Below are 14573 nucleotides of genomic sequence, written 5' to 3'. Positions count from 1 at the left end.
TTTGTCCCACTTTGGGACTTCAACTTTTGGGGGTCTGATCCCCTTTACAATGCATTCCAATACAATACTTCTGTATTGGAATGCATTGGCTGTATGATTAATACAGTGTGTATTACTCATACAGCTTCCGGCCTGTGAGATCCAGGGGGCTGGATCTCACAAGCTCTCCACAGGAAGGCAGCAGTGATGCCTCAGGAAGGCATCGCGCTGCTTTCCACGCCATCGGGTCCCCCCTACAGCCACATGGGGACCCAATAGCACTGCCGCCCACCGCCGCAACCTACAGTAAAAGCCACAAACCGCAGGTCTGAATTGATCCCCCCCGCCCCGCGCATTGACTCAAGGTGCCTGCTTAATGATTTGACCGGTACGTCATGTGTCCTTAACAGGTTAAGGAAGTGCTGCAGGGAACAAGCAGCAAGCATGCTGTGGCCAAGGCTGAAAGGAAACTGTGGAGCGGATCCCAGAACAACAGTACCTACACAGACAGAGCCCTGGACTGCAGTGGTGAATGGGAAGCACTGGCAGTAGATCACCGCTAAACACAGCGACAGGGACCGTGGCGGTATGCAGGGGAACAGCGGTGCACAGCAGCCGCTGTTACAAAAAGGACTCATGCACACGGCCGCTGTTTTTGTTCCCATCTGACCCGCCGTTTTGGCGGCTTGGATGCGGACCCATTGACTTTAATGGGGCCGAAAAAGATGCGGACAGCACTCCGTGTGCTGTCCGCATTCGTTGCTCCGTTCCGTGGCCCCGCTAAAAACATATAACATGTCCTATTCTTGTCCGTGCTTTGCGGACAAGAATAGGCATTTATATTAAAGGCTGTCCGTGCCGTTCCGCAAATTGCAGAACACGCATGGACGCCATCCGTGTTTTGCGGATCTGCGATTTGCGGACTGCAAAACACCCCACGGTCGTGTGCATGAGGCCGTAGGCTGTGTTCACACTTCAGTTATTTGGTCTGTTATTTCGATCAGTTATTGTGAGCCAAAACCAGTAGCGACACCTACTCAGAGATCAGGTGTAATTATTTGATTTGCACCTGTTCTGTGTTTTTGACCCACAACTGGCTTTGGCTCACAATAACTGATCACATTTTGGGGCTTTAGAACTGTTTACTCAAGTTACAATGGTTTCAACATACAATGGCTGTCCTGGAACCAATTAATATTGTAACTTGAGGGACCATTGTAGTGTACAAGCACAACCACCACTGCTGGATTGCAGGGTGGTCGTAACCCCTGGAAATGAGCAGTGTAAAGTGTGAAGGAAAAATGAATCAAGCCAGCAAAGGAAGCAATATGGACAATCACAATACATTAGTAAGTTCCTTGCATTAACTTTCTCTACATGATAAATGCCATTAGCTGAAGTGAGACCCCCCCCCCTTTAACCCTTTGATTCTCAACCAAAACTGCATTTGCAGAACTTGTGTTTTTAATCCCACTGCTATAAGTTTCTTCTATATTGTATCTGCTCTGTATTATGCACTAGGCTGTATCTGATTTTCCATCCACAAAAGAAGGATCATTGATGGCTGTGTGTGCATTCCATTTTTTTCTCGCTTCCATTAATAGATAGGGGTGCTATCATCCACAAAAATGGACAAGAATAGGAGCTGCAGTGAGTTTCTCAGATGGGGCATGTGGATCTGTGAAAGAATGGAGAGCACACTGATGAAGGATAGGATGGCGTGCATGAAGCCTAAGTGTGTGGACAAAAATAGACCAGCATTTCTTCCTCTTTAACGCTGATCCAAGTATGTGGCTGGCATACGATGGGTCACGGAAGACACATGATGGAGCCCAAGGGCAGTCATTTGCTATAAAAAAAAAGTCCCTTTGATAACATGATGGTGCATACACAATGAAAAACCGCTCAGAGGCAATGTATCCGTGGGGCATACATTGTGGGTAAGATACATATTCAGTGCTCAAGTCAGTGTAAAGGGAACCCATTTAGGGCTGCAACGATTAATCTAAGTTATCAATAATATTTGATAACGGGATTCGTTGTCGACGAGTCCAGTTATCGAATAATTGGCCGATTCGTTGCCATGCGGGCGGTCAGGCGCTATGCCTGCGGGTCCTTAACCGGCAGTAACTTTTACTTTAACTTTAAATCAGCGAATCTTTATTACCTTACAATGAAGCTCCAGTAACAGGCAGAGCGGGCAGCGGCACGTCACTTACTCACGTGACGCGCCTGCTCGGTCTGTTTCCTTCATAAAGTGGGCGGAGCAGGCGCATCACGTGAGAGTGACGTTACGCCGCCGCCCGCTCTGCCTGTTACTGGAGCTTCATTGTAAGGTAATAAAGATGCGCTGATTTAAAGTAAAAGTTACTGCCAATTATGGAATACTCTACTGCTGTGAGCAGTGGGGCTGTTATGGGGAGGGGGATCTGTGGGTGGTACTGTTATAAGGAGTGGGGGAGGGGGATCTGTGGATGGCACTGTTATGGGGAGAGGGGGGGGGATCTGTGGATGGCACTGTTATGGGGAGAAGGGGGGGGGAATCTGTGGATGGCACTGTTATGGGGAGAAGGGGGGGGGGAATCTGTGGATGGCACTGTTATGGGGAGAAGGGGGGGGGGAATCTGTGGATGGCACTGTTATGGGGAGAAGGGGGGGGATCTGTGGATGGCACTGTTATGGGGAGAAGGGGGGGGAATCTGTGGATGGCACTGTTATGGGGAGAAGGGGGGGGGGAATCTGTGGATGGCACTGTTATGGGGAGAAGGGGGGGGGGAATCTGTGGATGGCACTGTTATGGGGAGAAGGGGGGGGATCTGTGGATGGCACTGTTATGGGGAGAAGGGGGGGGGAATCTGTGGATGGCACTGTTATGGGGAGAAGGGGGGGGGGAATCTGTGGATGGCACTGTTATGGGGAGAAGGGGGGGGAATCTGTGGATGGCACTGTTATGGGGAGAAGGGGGGGGGAATCTGTGGATGGCACTGTTATGGGGAGAAGGGGGGGGATCTGTGGATGGCACTGTTATGGGGAGAAGGGGGGGGGGAATCTGTGGATGGCTGTCACAGCGGACGGGATATCAGACATATAGATAAACCAGCAAACCAGGCTCTAGGCGAGAAGCAGGGAGAAGGGTCACCTCCTAGCAAATCCCTGACTTCTCTCCCTGCTCTGCTCAGCCCACATTCAGACCTTAATGGTAGGAATGAAGTGTCCTTGTGCCTGGGCTAAAACACCCTAGATTCCCTGAGATGGTGAAAAGGGGAATAGGAGCAGCCTGCTCGCACAGAACCTGGATGGGAGAAATGACACCAACACAATCAAAACAGCAAACAAAAACTGAAACCACACTTATCTTTTCTGAGCTGGAACAGAGAACCTTCCTTCCTTGCCTCCAAGGCCAGAATGATTTCTATAACCCGCTCAGAGCACTGGGATAGAGTGCCATTTAAACTAATTACCCCACCCTGTGCACCTGATGGGAGGCGGATCCAGCACGGCTCCAAAACAAAAAACTAAACACCTTCTGCTATTCTAGCCGACCTCCGCACATAGTCAGAGCCGGGCATGACAATGGCACTGTTATGGGGGGGGGGGGGGGGGATCTGTGGATGGCACTTATGGGGAGGGGGGGGTTAGAATCTGTGGATGACACTGTAATGGGGAGGGGGGGGGATCTGTGGATGGCACTGTAATGGGGAGGGGGGGGGGGGATCTGTGGATGGCACTATAATGTGGAGGGGGGGGGGGGATCTGTGGATGGCACTGTAATGTGGAGGGGGGGGGGGATCTGTGGATGGCACTGTAATGGGGAGGGGAATCGGTGGATGACCATGCTATGGGGGGGGAATCTATGGATGACACTATATAGCATCTTATGCATAGCAGTGCCATCCACAGATCCCCCTCCCCCATAACAGTGCCATCCACAGATCCCCATAACAGTGCCATCCACAGATCCCCCCCATAACAGCGCCATCCACAGATCCCCCATAATAGTGTGTCATCCACAGATTCTCCATAACAGTGCCATCCACAATTTGTTTTAATATAGCCTTTGAACATAATTTTTCAAGTAAAATCATATAAACCCCTTTTTTTTGTCATTTTGGTGGTTTTTCCTGATTAATTTATGAAATTATTGACAACTAATCGATTATTAAAATAATAGTTAGCTGCAGCCCTAAATCCATTAGAAGCCTAATGGTGGTGAAACCACTGGCAGCATAAAACCCCAAAAGGCTTCCTAATTTTGAACAATCGTGCCTTGGTTTGATTGACAAGTTCCTCCCTAAACAAAAATAGGGAGGGACCTGTCAGCCAAACCAAGTTGGGCAGGAGAAAACATCCCCTTGATTCCAGGTCCTAGCTTGGTTTTAAACTCTGTTCTCTGAAATGTAACGGCGTTTTAGAGTAAAACATACCAGCATGCATCCAGGGTTCCTGTCGTGGTTCAGACAGCATGACGTTTCTGCCAAGTTCCCTGTAAATCGTGGCTCAATATTATGTGATGACTGCATTATATAGGGAAACACTGTGTTGTCAATTTTGCTACAACTATGTCACCATGGCCTTACAGAGTACCTCTAATTGTACTTCCATAACTTTCCACAAATCAATAGCAGTGATAAGAAACTTTGTAATATATCTCATTACAATAAAAATGTCTCTTGCCACTTATAATTTTATTTCTTTCTCCCCATCTCCTGACCCGTTTATTCACTCCGAAATCGCTGATAAAAATCTGTCTCCAGACAGGAAACAGCTTTTCGGCTTGACTGAAAGAATCTCTCCTCTCTCCTGGTACTTTGTATGGGAGACATCATAGCAGCTACTCTCCTGCTTCCTCCTCCCCTCTTCATAGGCTTCTATGTGCAACATGTAACCTGATCTTCCTGTGAAGCTGAAAATCCATCTCCCCTCTGGAGTTTAGGAGACATTGGAACAGCAAGAAATGCGACTGATATGTGGAGAAAGAGGCATTTATCTCAGAGGCATTTATCTCTTATACAATAATATTTTCTTATCTTTGTATAGTGTTCCCAAAAATAATGTCCCCATATAGTAATTTCCCCCACACTGCCCCTATATAATAATTTCCCCCACACTGCCCCTATATAGTAATTTCCCCCACACTGCCCCTATATAGTAATTTCCCCCACACTGCCCCTATATAGTAATTTCCCCAACACTGCCCCTATATAGTAATTTCCCCAACACTGCCCCTATATAGTAGTTTCCCCCACACTGCCCCATGAAGCAATTTGCCCCATATAGTAATTTCCACCACACTGCCCCATATAGTAATTTCCCCCCACACTGCCCCCACATAGTAATTTCCCCCCACACTGCCCCCACATAGTAATTTCCCCCCACACAGTAATTTTCCCAACACTGCACTCCCATGAAATATTTGCCCCCACACTACACCCCCTGAAGTAATTTGCCCCCACACTGCACCCCCTGAAGTAATTTGCCCCCACACTACCCCCCCTGAAGTAATTTGCCCCCACACTGCACCCCTGAAGTAATTTGCCCCCACACTGCACCCCCTGAAGTAATTTGCCCCCACACTGCACCCCCTGAAGTAATTTGCCCCCACACTGCACCCCCTGAAGTAATTTGCCCCCACACTGCACCCCCTGAAGTAATTTGCCCCCACACTGCACCCCCTGAAGTAATTTGCCCCCACACTGCACCCCCTGAAGTAATTTGCCCCCACACTGCACCCCCTGAAGTAATTTGGACCCCACACTGCACCCCCTGAAGTAATTTGCCCCCACACTGCACCCCCTGAAGTAATTTGCCCCCACACTGCACCCCCTGAAGTAATTTGCCCCCACACTGCACCCCCTGAAGTAATTTGCCCCCACACTGCACCCCTGAAGTAATTTGCCCCCACACTGCACCCTGAAGTAATTTGCCCCCACACTGCACCCCTGAAGTAATTTGCCCCCACACTGCACCCCCTGAAGTAATTTGGCCCCGCACTGCCCACCATGAAGAATTTGCTCCCACACTTCCCCTAATGAACTAATTTGCCCCCAAGTAATAATCTGCCCCTACATTATAACAAATAAAGGCTTGAAATATCTCGCTTTGCCTGTAATGAGTCTATCCCATATATTACTTTCACCTTTTAAGTTGCATTACTGAAATAAATGAACTTTGCACAATATTCTATGTTTCGAGTTTCACCTGTATTATTGTAATTAATCAGGCTTGCCGAAGGTTACAGTTTCCCTTTAAAGTTTATTATTAAGTAAATGGGAGAACTGGAAAATCCTTTAGCATACCAAACATGTAATATAGGCTCTATGTATCACATATTTATGGGTCATATTCCAGGGCTGTGGAAACTTACCTGCGATTCATACTTTAACCTCCGTATAACTTCTTCTTTAAAGATCAAAAGATCAGGTGGGGTGTCCTTGCATGGAAATTTAGCTATGTCTTCTCGTCCTTTGTCCAGAGGGAAATTTGGAAATGTGAATGGGTTCAAGAACTCACTGCGGGCGCACACATAGGCCTCCCCCCGGAGGAGTGAAATGACAGTCCAGGTCACAGGGGCTACCGCTGCCCTCCCGGCTATGGATCCAAATAACAAGAAAGTAGATGGAATTGAACAGTTCTTCACCGCCCTTTTCCGACACTCTGCTACGAGATTCCAGGTGTGGTTATTTAGTATGATGCCAATGAGAAACAAGACAAGGGCTGGCACTCCTATAGCTGCCAGTCCATACAAATAGTTTCTCTCCGGAGAACAAGGGCAGTGGAAAGCCACCACCGAGAACAACTCCTGGCTGCCAACCGTTCCCAACGCAACCAGTCCATTGAATATCATCACATCTCTGCTCCTGAAGAACAGAGAAAAGAACTTCAAGTTTTCAGATATTAAGGCGGCCATACTTCTGCGGGTTAAAGTCCAGTCAAGAAAAAAGTGCAAGCTTCACACTGCGGAGAAAAGAAAAGGGTTCAATTCACTTGCAGAAAAATCCTAAAACTGATGATGTATTTCTATTTGCAGTTTCTGCTGCAATTTCCCCTCATGTCCGTTTCCTTTTGAGCTCTGCTATCCCAGACCGCAGTCTACAGATTATGATCTCGTCAAAGGAAACACAAAAATAAATAAATCAACTACTTAGTTTTCCTTGCATACAAGTTGGCACTGGCCCTAATTTGAATAGGATAATGAAATACCAACATAAAATAATGAGAGTACACAAAACAAGCTACGCACAGATGTGACTACAGCCGATGCTTTGTGGGCAAATGCATGAATATTTATACAGTTTGTGTAGACATAATAGTACCATGCTCCGTGCAAGGACACTCTAGTTGTAAAAAAAAAAAAAAAAAAAAAAAAAAAAAAAAAACACACACAACACAATAAAATGCCAAAGATACATTGTAACAGAATATAACTGTGTTGTTCCCTTGAGAAAATGAAACTTGAAGAGGACCTTTCATGGGACTATGGGTTACAAAGTGGTATGCCCGTAAGATAGGGCGCCCCCTACAGATGACAGCACTTTTTTTTTTTTTTTTATAAAATACCCCTTCTGTTTAGGTACAGGGAGGAGACGGCGGGGTTTCTCAATGGGCGTCTCCTCCTCCCTGGCTGCTCCTAGAGGCTCAGTTCGCCCACCTCACTGGGCCTGCGCCGAATACTGAATGGGAAGGCGCAGGCGCGAGATTTACATGCCAGACGGGGCCAGCAGGAGAACCAACGCTGGCCTGGCCCTGTCAATCAAGACAGAAGGGCGTGGAAATGAGGTGGGGAACGGAGCCTCTAGGAACAGGTGCAAGGCCCCCCCCCCCCCGCTCATTTGCATATAATAAAAGTTCAAAATTACACGAAAACGGGGGCATACTTAAATAAAAGAAATGCCAAGTTAAATTCAGATGACATTTTCACATCTATAATGTCAGCCTGTTTAATACCCCCAAAAAAAAGGGGTGACAGAAACCCTTTAACTTGATTACTTTCGTTCCCGATTAATATTTATTTTATAGTCGCTATATGTTTCAGTGGATATACATTTACATTATAAAACAAGCAATAGTGGATAATTTTATAAATAGCTAAATACTATATGCGATCCAGGATTCCTATGAAATAACCTTTATTCTATTCGCCCGATATCCATCCCTAGGATTTACTGCACCGTATTAATGGCAAACATAACATTTGGATCTATATGTATACCTTTTTCTAGCTACAATACGTCCTTAATTTATATAGGCTGCCCATAATAGGAACATCGACGGAACAGACTCACATCTCATTTTTATTTCATTATTTTTATTGCATTTATATTAGTATTTTATATATTTTAAACGTTTGATTACTTTTATTAGTGTGTTATATACAAATAAAATCAGTTTGATATCTGAAGACCTTGAGTCCTGCATATGGTGTGTGCCTATCACTCTTTTACTATAAATTCTATAACGACTAGGTGAGTCGAATTGATTAGAGCACCTATTCCATTGCAGTGTTTGGGAGAGCCACCTTACTACTTTTTTTTAAAGAATAGGACCTGCTCTAACTTTTTTGTGGGGCCGCAGAACCGTGTGCTGCCCTCATCTTTTGCGGCCCCTTTGAAATCAACGGGTCCGCATTCGTTCCACAAAATTGCGGAATGGATGCAGACCCAGAAATACGGTCATGTGAATGGACCCTTAGGGTCCATTCACACGTCCGCAAATCGGGTCCGCATCCCTTCCGCAATTTATCGGAACAGGTGCGGACCCATTCATTTTCAATAGGGCCCGAATGTGCTGTCCGCATCCGCATTTGCAGATCCGCACTTCCGTTCCGCAAAAAAATAGAACACGTCCTATTCTTGGCCGCAATTGCGGACAAGAAAAGGCATTTTCTATGAGAGTGACGGCGATGTGCGGTCCGCAAAATACGGAACGCACATTGCCGGTGTCCGTGTTTTGCGGATCCGCATAACACATACGGACGTGTGAATGGACCCCAAACATGGATATATTGTTTAAAAAAACGCAGCACCGCCGCAACACGTGGCAGCACCCTGAGAGGTATTCCCCAGCACAAGGCTGTGTGAACATCTCTCTAGACATAGACATTTATTTCAATTTTATGCCTCTGTGTAGAAAAGTGCAACAGTCCGGGGCACATTTACTAAAGGCACATTTACCTAAAATAGTTGCAAATCTCCTTTTCTTAACCGGCCGTGCATCGAGATTTTGCGAAAAACCAACATCCGGCGCAGGGACCGCCACCACAGATGTTCCTAATTTATGATGAGGCGCACCGCACATCATAAATTTGATGAATCTTACAGCAGCGTAGGGGAGAAACTATAACCGGCGTAAAAAGCGTGCCCCACTGAGCTTTTCTTTATATAAAAAAAATAATAAATAAATAAAAAATAAGAACTAATTTGTAAAAAAAAGTTTAAAAATACAAATAACATTTTTGAATTGACTGGATCAAACACTTGTGGGAATGTTTGCTTCGTATGCCCCCAGCAAAGACAGAACACTTGTATATATATTATATATTGTATAATATATTGTAATTTATTTGACGGATGAGTGCGACTGTTGTGTGCACAACGCCTCAGGCCAAGTCTTCTCCTTCTACATCTGCAAGCAAAACTGTCTCACAGCGAACAAGAAGAGACCCGTCTGTAATACTATCCGGGATTTTACCTAGAAAGAAGAGAAAAGGGGGGGGGGGGGGCAATTATACAGAAAGGCATGAAAGCAAAGTGAAGAAAAATGCTGCAATGTGAATGGCTGCCTTCATACGCAACAGATTTTGTTGCGGGAAATTTCTCCGTTTATTTCCGCACAGGAGTTGTGTAATCTGTAGTATGCTGCGGTTTTCCTGCACGGGAATCTACGTGGAAAAACCGCACCGTGTGCAGGTGGCATAAATGAGGCAGAGCCTGCACCTGCTATATCATGACACATACACACACAAATCAGTACATCCCACTCCGCATTGCAACGCAGAGCGTGTGAGCCCCCCAACCTAATATGCTGGAAAAAAAAGCTTGATATTATAAAAATTATATACAGCAAATAGAAATAATAAAACAGCGTGGGGATTATTATGTAATTAACAGACAACTAACCGCAGCCTGGCACATTAACCGCCCTGCGGGTGGAGAACTACAGCCTGAGGTGCTTCAAAAGATCTGTCTATGAGACCAGCCCCATCAATGATATATTAGGCTATGTTCACACAGAATCAACCTAACAAAAAAGAATAGTAGCTGATCTGCCTGTTTTGGTAGTGTAAATCCCGCCAAAATGTGCAAAAAAAAAAAAAACAACGAAAAAAACAAACAAAAAAAACTTTTAGCCTTCACCATTGACTTCAATGGAGAACAGAGCTAAAATCCGCCTCAAAGTAGTAACGTGCCACTTCTGAAGGACGTCTGAAAGAGTCATGGTGGTGTTTTTCCCATTGAAGTCAAAGGGAAGCTGGTAGCGGATCACAGCTGTGTTTTCGCGGCCATGTGCTGTACACATCAGCGTTTTTCCATAGACCGTGGGCCAGTGGAATAATCATGGGAGCGTGCAAAATAACACAATACGGGTGGCATCAGTGTTCTGTCAGTGATTTTTCACGGTCCATTGCTAGGAGATGCTCTGGAAATGAATTTTCAGCCTAGGAGTGTTCCAGGAATACGGAAGACACATGGAGCGCAAAAAAAAAATTAATAAATACACGGACCAAACAGGGATTCCTCACAAAGGAAACAGGGGCGGATTTTCCACGGATGACAAGTTTACATGGAAATGTGAACGAGGTCTCGGGTCACCATGGAACGCTCAAGCATCCATTGACTTTAATAGGTGCATGCCTTATTTTTGTCCGCGATTATGGATCTCCCATGCTCATTATAGTCTACGAGTCTGAGAAAACCACGGACACAACATGGATGCCATCCGTGTTTTTCACTGATAGTTGCTAGGAGATCCTCTGGAAATTAATTTTCAGCTGAGCAATGTCCATGGAATACGGATGACATGCCGAGGGCGAAAAACACGGATCCTTCTCATAAACATAAACCACGAATCATCTTGTCACAGACGTCTCCACAGCCGTGTAAAAGAGGCCTTGGCTTCTTGCACACATCCGTGTCCGTATTTCAGTTTGCAAACAACGGAACTGCAAAATATGGATACCCTTCCGTGTTTCCTCACTCCCATTTAGGGCTTATTCACACCACTTGGAGAAGAATGATCTGATGAAAAATATGGTGGTGTGCTTGGGTGAACAAGACTTTAGGGGTCATTTATCAAACTGGCTTAGTTGCCCATAGCAACCAATCAGATTTCACCTTTCTTTTTTCAAAGGAGCTTTCCAAAATGAAAGGTGGAATCTGATTGGTTGCTATGGGCAACTAAGCCAGTTCTACTTTACACCAGTTTGATAAATGACCCTTTTTGTATTTATTCCCTTGGAATATATTGGACGGTCCATGGGTGCACCCCCAATGAGGCCAGCTGAGGCGATCGCTCCAGGAAGGGGGCAAGAGGGGGGGGGGGGGGGCAGCTGACGGGAAGAAGTTAGGTTAAGAAATTAGAGTTGGGGTGTGTGGTGGGGAAGGGGGATGGGGCACCATTTCAGTTTTCGCCTCAGGCAGCAGAAAGGCTAGGTGCACCCCTTATGGAACCTCTATGGCAGACCCTTGTAAATATGAGGAGATACATAGTTACAGCTACTAGATGGAGATGTACAGAGAAGTATCTGACTCCAGGTCTCCATAGCTGGTCATTTCCCCTCAAATCAAATGCAAAGAGCAGAAAATAACATGAGTGAAGCCAGAGAAGAGCCCCCAGTTCACATGAGCAGACACTCAGGCAGCAGAGGGATTTCCTGGAAAGTCTGCAGCAGAAGTGACTCCTGCCCCTGAGATCATGGATGGAGGAGGAGGAAGCCTCTGCAGAAGAAGAAGGATACAACTTACAGCCACTTCTGGGGGTCTTCAGCCTCTGCAGCCCGTCCGGGGACAGCTCCACAAGACGCTCCTGAAGAAGCGCACGGTCCAGAGCCCTCCCCGGGTGTGTCCTCCTGAGGGAGAAGCACGTGACCGTGAGGGTGGGGGCTCCTCCAGCCAAAGTCTGGGGGGATGTGAGTGTTCTCCTGCCGGACTGCAGTAATGTCTGCACGGGCTCCTCAGGAGGCTGAAGTTGGTGTCTTCTTTATTCACATCATTTAAAAATTTTTTTTTAAGGAAACCTTATCAACAGTAGCAGAAAAAGTTGCAGTGAGCCGTGCTTAACGTACATAGGTTAAAAGCGACATTAAAATACAAAAGATGGGCACAAAACGGGCATCAAAGTGGGCACAATTTTTATTAATGAATTTAAAATCTGATGTTTTTAAGGGGTTAAATGAATTTGGGCCACTGATCTCACACTGCCAACATACAGAGGGTGATGCCCCACATCAGATACAGTGGAGGTCAGCCTGGCCCAAACAGGTTCTGGGCATGAAATCTGGCACTGAAGTGGGCAGACGGATGCTTTTCACTGATTTGAATAAGTAACTGATGTTTTTAAGGGGTAAAATGAGTTTGTGCCACTGATCTCTCACTGCCAACATACAGAGGGTGATGCTCCACATCAGATACAGTGGAGGTCAGCCTGGCCCGAACAGGTTCTGGGCATTAAAACTGGCATCAAAGTGGTCAGATGGACACTTTTCACTGAATTGAATAAGTAACTGATGCTTTTAAGGGGTTAAATGAATTCTGGCCAGTGATCTACCACTGCCAACATACAGAGGGTGATGCCCCTCATCAGATACAGTGGAGGTCAGCCTGGCCCCAACAGGTTCTAGGCATGAAAACTGGCATCAAAGTGGGCAGACGGACACTTTTCACTAATTTGAATAAGTAACTGATGTTTTTAAGGGGTTAAATGAATTTGGGCCAGTGATCTACCACTGCCAACATACAGAGGGTGATGTCCCGCATCAGATACAGTGGAGGTCAGCCTGGCCGGAACAGGTTCTGGGCTTGAAAGCTGGCATCCAAATGGGCAGACAGGTAACTAACAGATGTTTTTAAGGGGTTAAATGAATTCTGGCCACTCATCTTGCGCTGCCAACATACAGAGGGTGATGCCCCACATCAGATACAGTGGAGGTCAGCCTGGCCCGAACAGGTTCTGGCCATGAAAACTGGCATCAAAGTGGGCAGATTGACGCTTTTCACTGATTCTAATAAGTGATGTTTTTAAGGGGTTAAATGAGTTTGGGCCACTGATCTCACACTGCCAACATACAGAGAGTGATGTCCCGCATTAGATACAGTGGAGGTCAGCCTGGCCCGAACATCAGATACAGTGGAGGTCAGCCTCACCCGAACAGGTTCTGGGCATGAAATCTGGCATCAAAGTGGGCAGACAAACACTTTCACTGATTTGAATAAGTAACTCATGTTTTTAGGGGTTAACTGAATTCGGGCCAGTGATCTACCACTGCCAACATACAGAGGGTGATTCCCCGCATCAGATACAGTAGAGGTCAGCCTGGCCTGAACAGGTTCTGGGCATGAAAACTGGCATCAAAATGGGCAGGCAGGTACTTTTCACTGAATTGAATAAGTGATGTTTTTAAGGGGTTAAATGAGTTTGGGCCACTCATCTCGCACTGCCAACATACAGAAATTCAGAATTTCACTTTTTTGGGCAGATTTTCCATTTAAATCCATTTTTTTCCCAGTAACAAAGCAAGGGTTAACTGTCATACAAAACTCAGTATTTATTGCCTTGATTCTGTAGTTTACGACCACATATTGGGGTTTTTCTGTAAACTGCTGTACAGGGCACATGGCAGGGCGCAGAAGGAAAGGAACACCATATGGTTTTTGTAGGGCAGATTTCACAGGGATAATTTTAAGTTGCCATGTCACATCACCCCTAGAGTACAAACTCCAATAAAATTACCCCATTTTGGAAACTATGGGATAAGTTAGCAGTTTTGTTGGTACTATTTTACGGTACATATGATTTGATTTTTGGTTGCTCTATATTACACTTTGTGAGGCAAGGTAACAAAAAATAGCTGTTTTGGCACTGTTTTTATTTTTTGTTATTTACAATGTTCATCTGACAGGTTAGATCATGAGGTATTTTTATATAGCATGTTGTTACGGAAGCGACAATACCAAATATGGCTTTTTTTGGTTGTTTGTTTCAGTTTTGCATAATAAAGCATTTTTGAAAAAAATTATCCTTTAGTGTCTCTTTTAGTGTCTCCTTCAGTGATATTTTTATAGAGCAGGTCGTTACAGATGTGGCAATACCTAATATGTTTACTTTTTTATTTATTTAAGTTTTACACAATGATATCATTTTTGAAAAAAAAAAAATGGTGTTTTAGTGTCTCCATATTCTGAGAGCCATAGTTTTTTTTAAATTTTTGGGCTTTTTTAATTGTCTTAGCTCAGATATCGTTTTTTTTTTTTTGCGGGATGAGATGAAAGTTTGATTGGCACTATTTTGGGGTGCATATGAATTTTTGATCGCTTGCCATTACACTTTTTGTGATGTAAATGACATAAAATGGCTTTTTGTACACCAGTTTTATTTTTTAC

General features: G+C 45.3%; 1 protein-coding gene across 2 annotated transcripts in view; it reads right to left on the bottom strand.

Annotated features, from left to right (window-relative positions):
* The window catches only part of CALHM2 (calcium homeostasis modulator family member 2), a 60131-nt gene extending 48133 nt beyond the window's left edge, over nucleotides 1-11998 (bottom strand). For both annotated transcript variants that reach the window (XR_006390527.1, XM_044299310.1), the window contains exons 1-2: nucleotides 11940-11998; nucleotides 6344-6933 (exon numbers count right to left, since the gene is read on the bottom strand). Coding sequence is in view for 1 of the 2 variants with exons in the window: in XM_044299310.1 (XP_044155245.1) it covers nucleotides 6344-6886 (543 nt within the window). In the remaining variant the exon portion in view is untranslated. The remainder of the gene's footprint in view (nucleotides 1-6343; nucleotides 6934-11939) is intronic.
* Between the last annotated feature and the right edge of the window lie 2575 nt (nucleotides 11999-14573).

This window comes from Bufo gargarizans, chromosome 6 (genome assembly GCF_014858855.1).
Source record: "Bufo gargarizans isolate SCDJY-AF-19 chromosome 6, ASM1485885v1, whole genome shotgun sequence".
Lineage (NCBI taxonomy): Eukaryota > Metazoa > Chordata > Amphibia > Anura > Bufonidae > Bufo > Bufo gargarizans.
The sequence above is the reverse complement of the archived record's forward strand: the minus strand, read 5'-3'. Positions and strand labels throughout refer to the sequence as shown.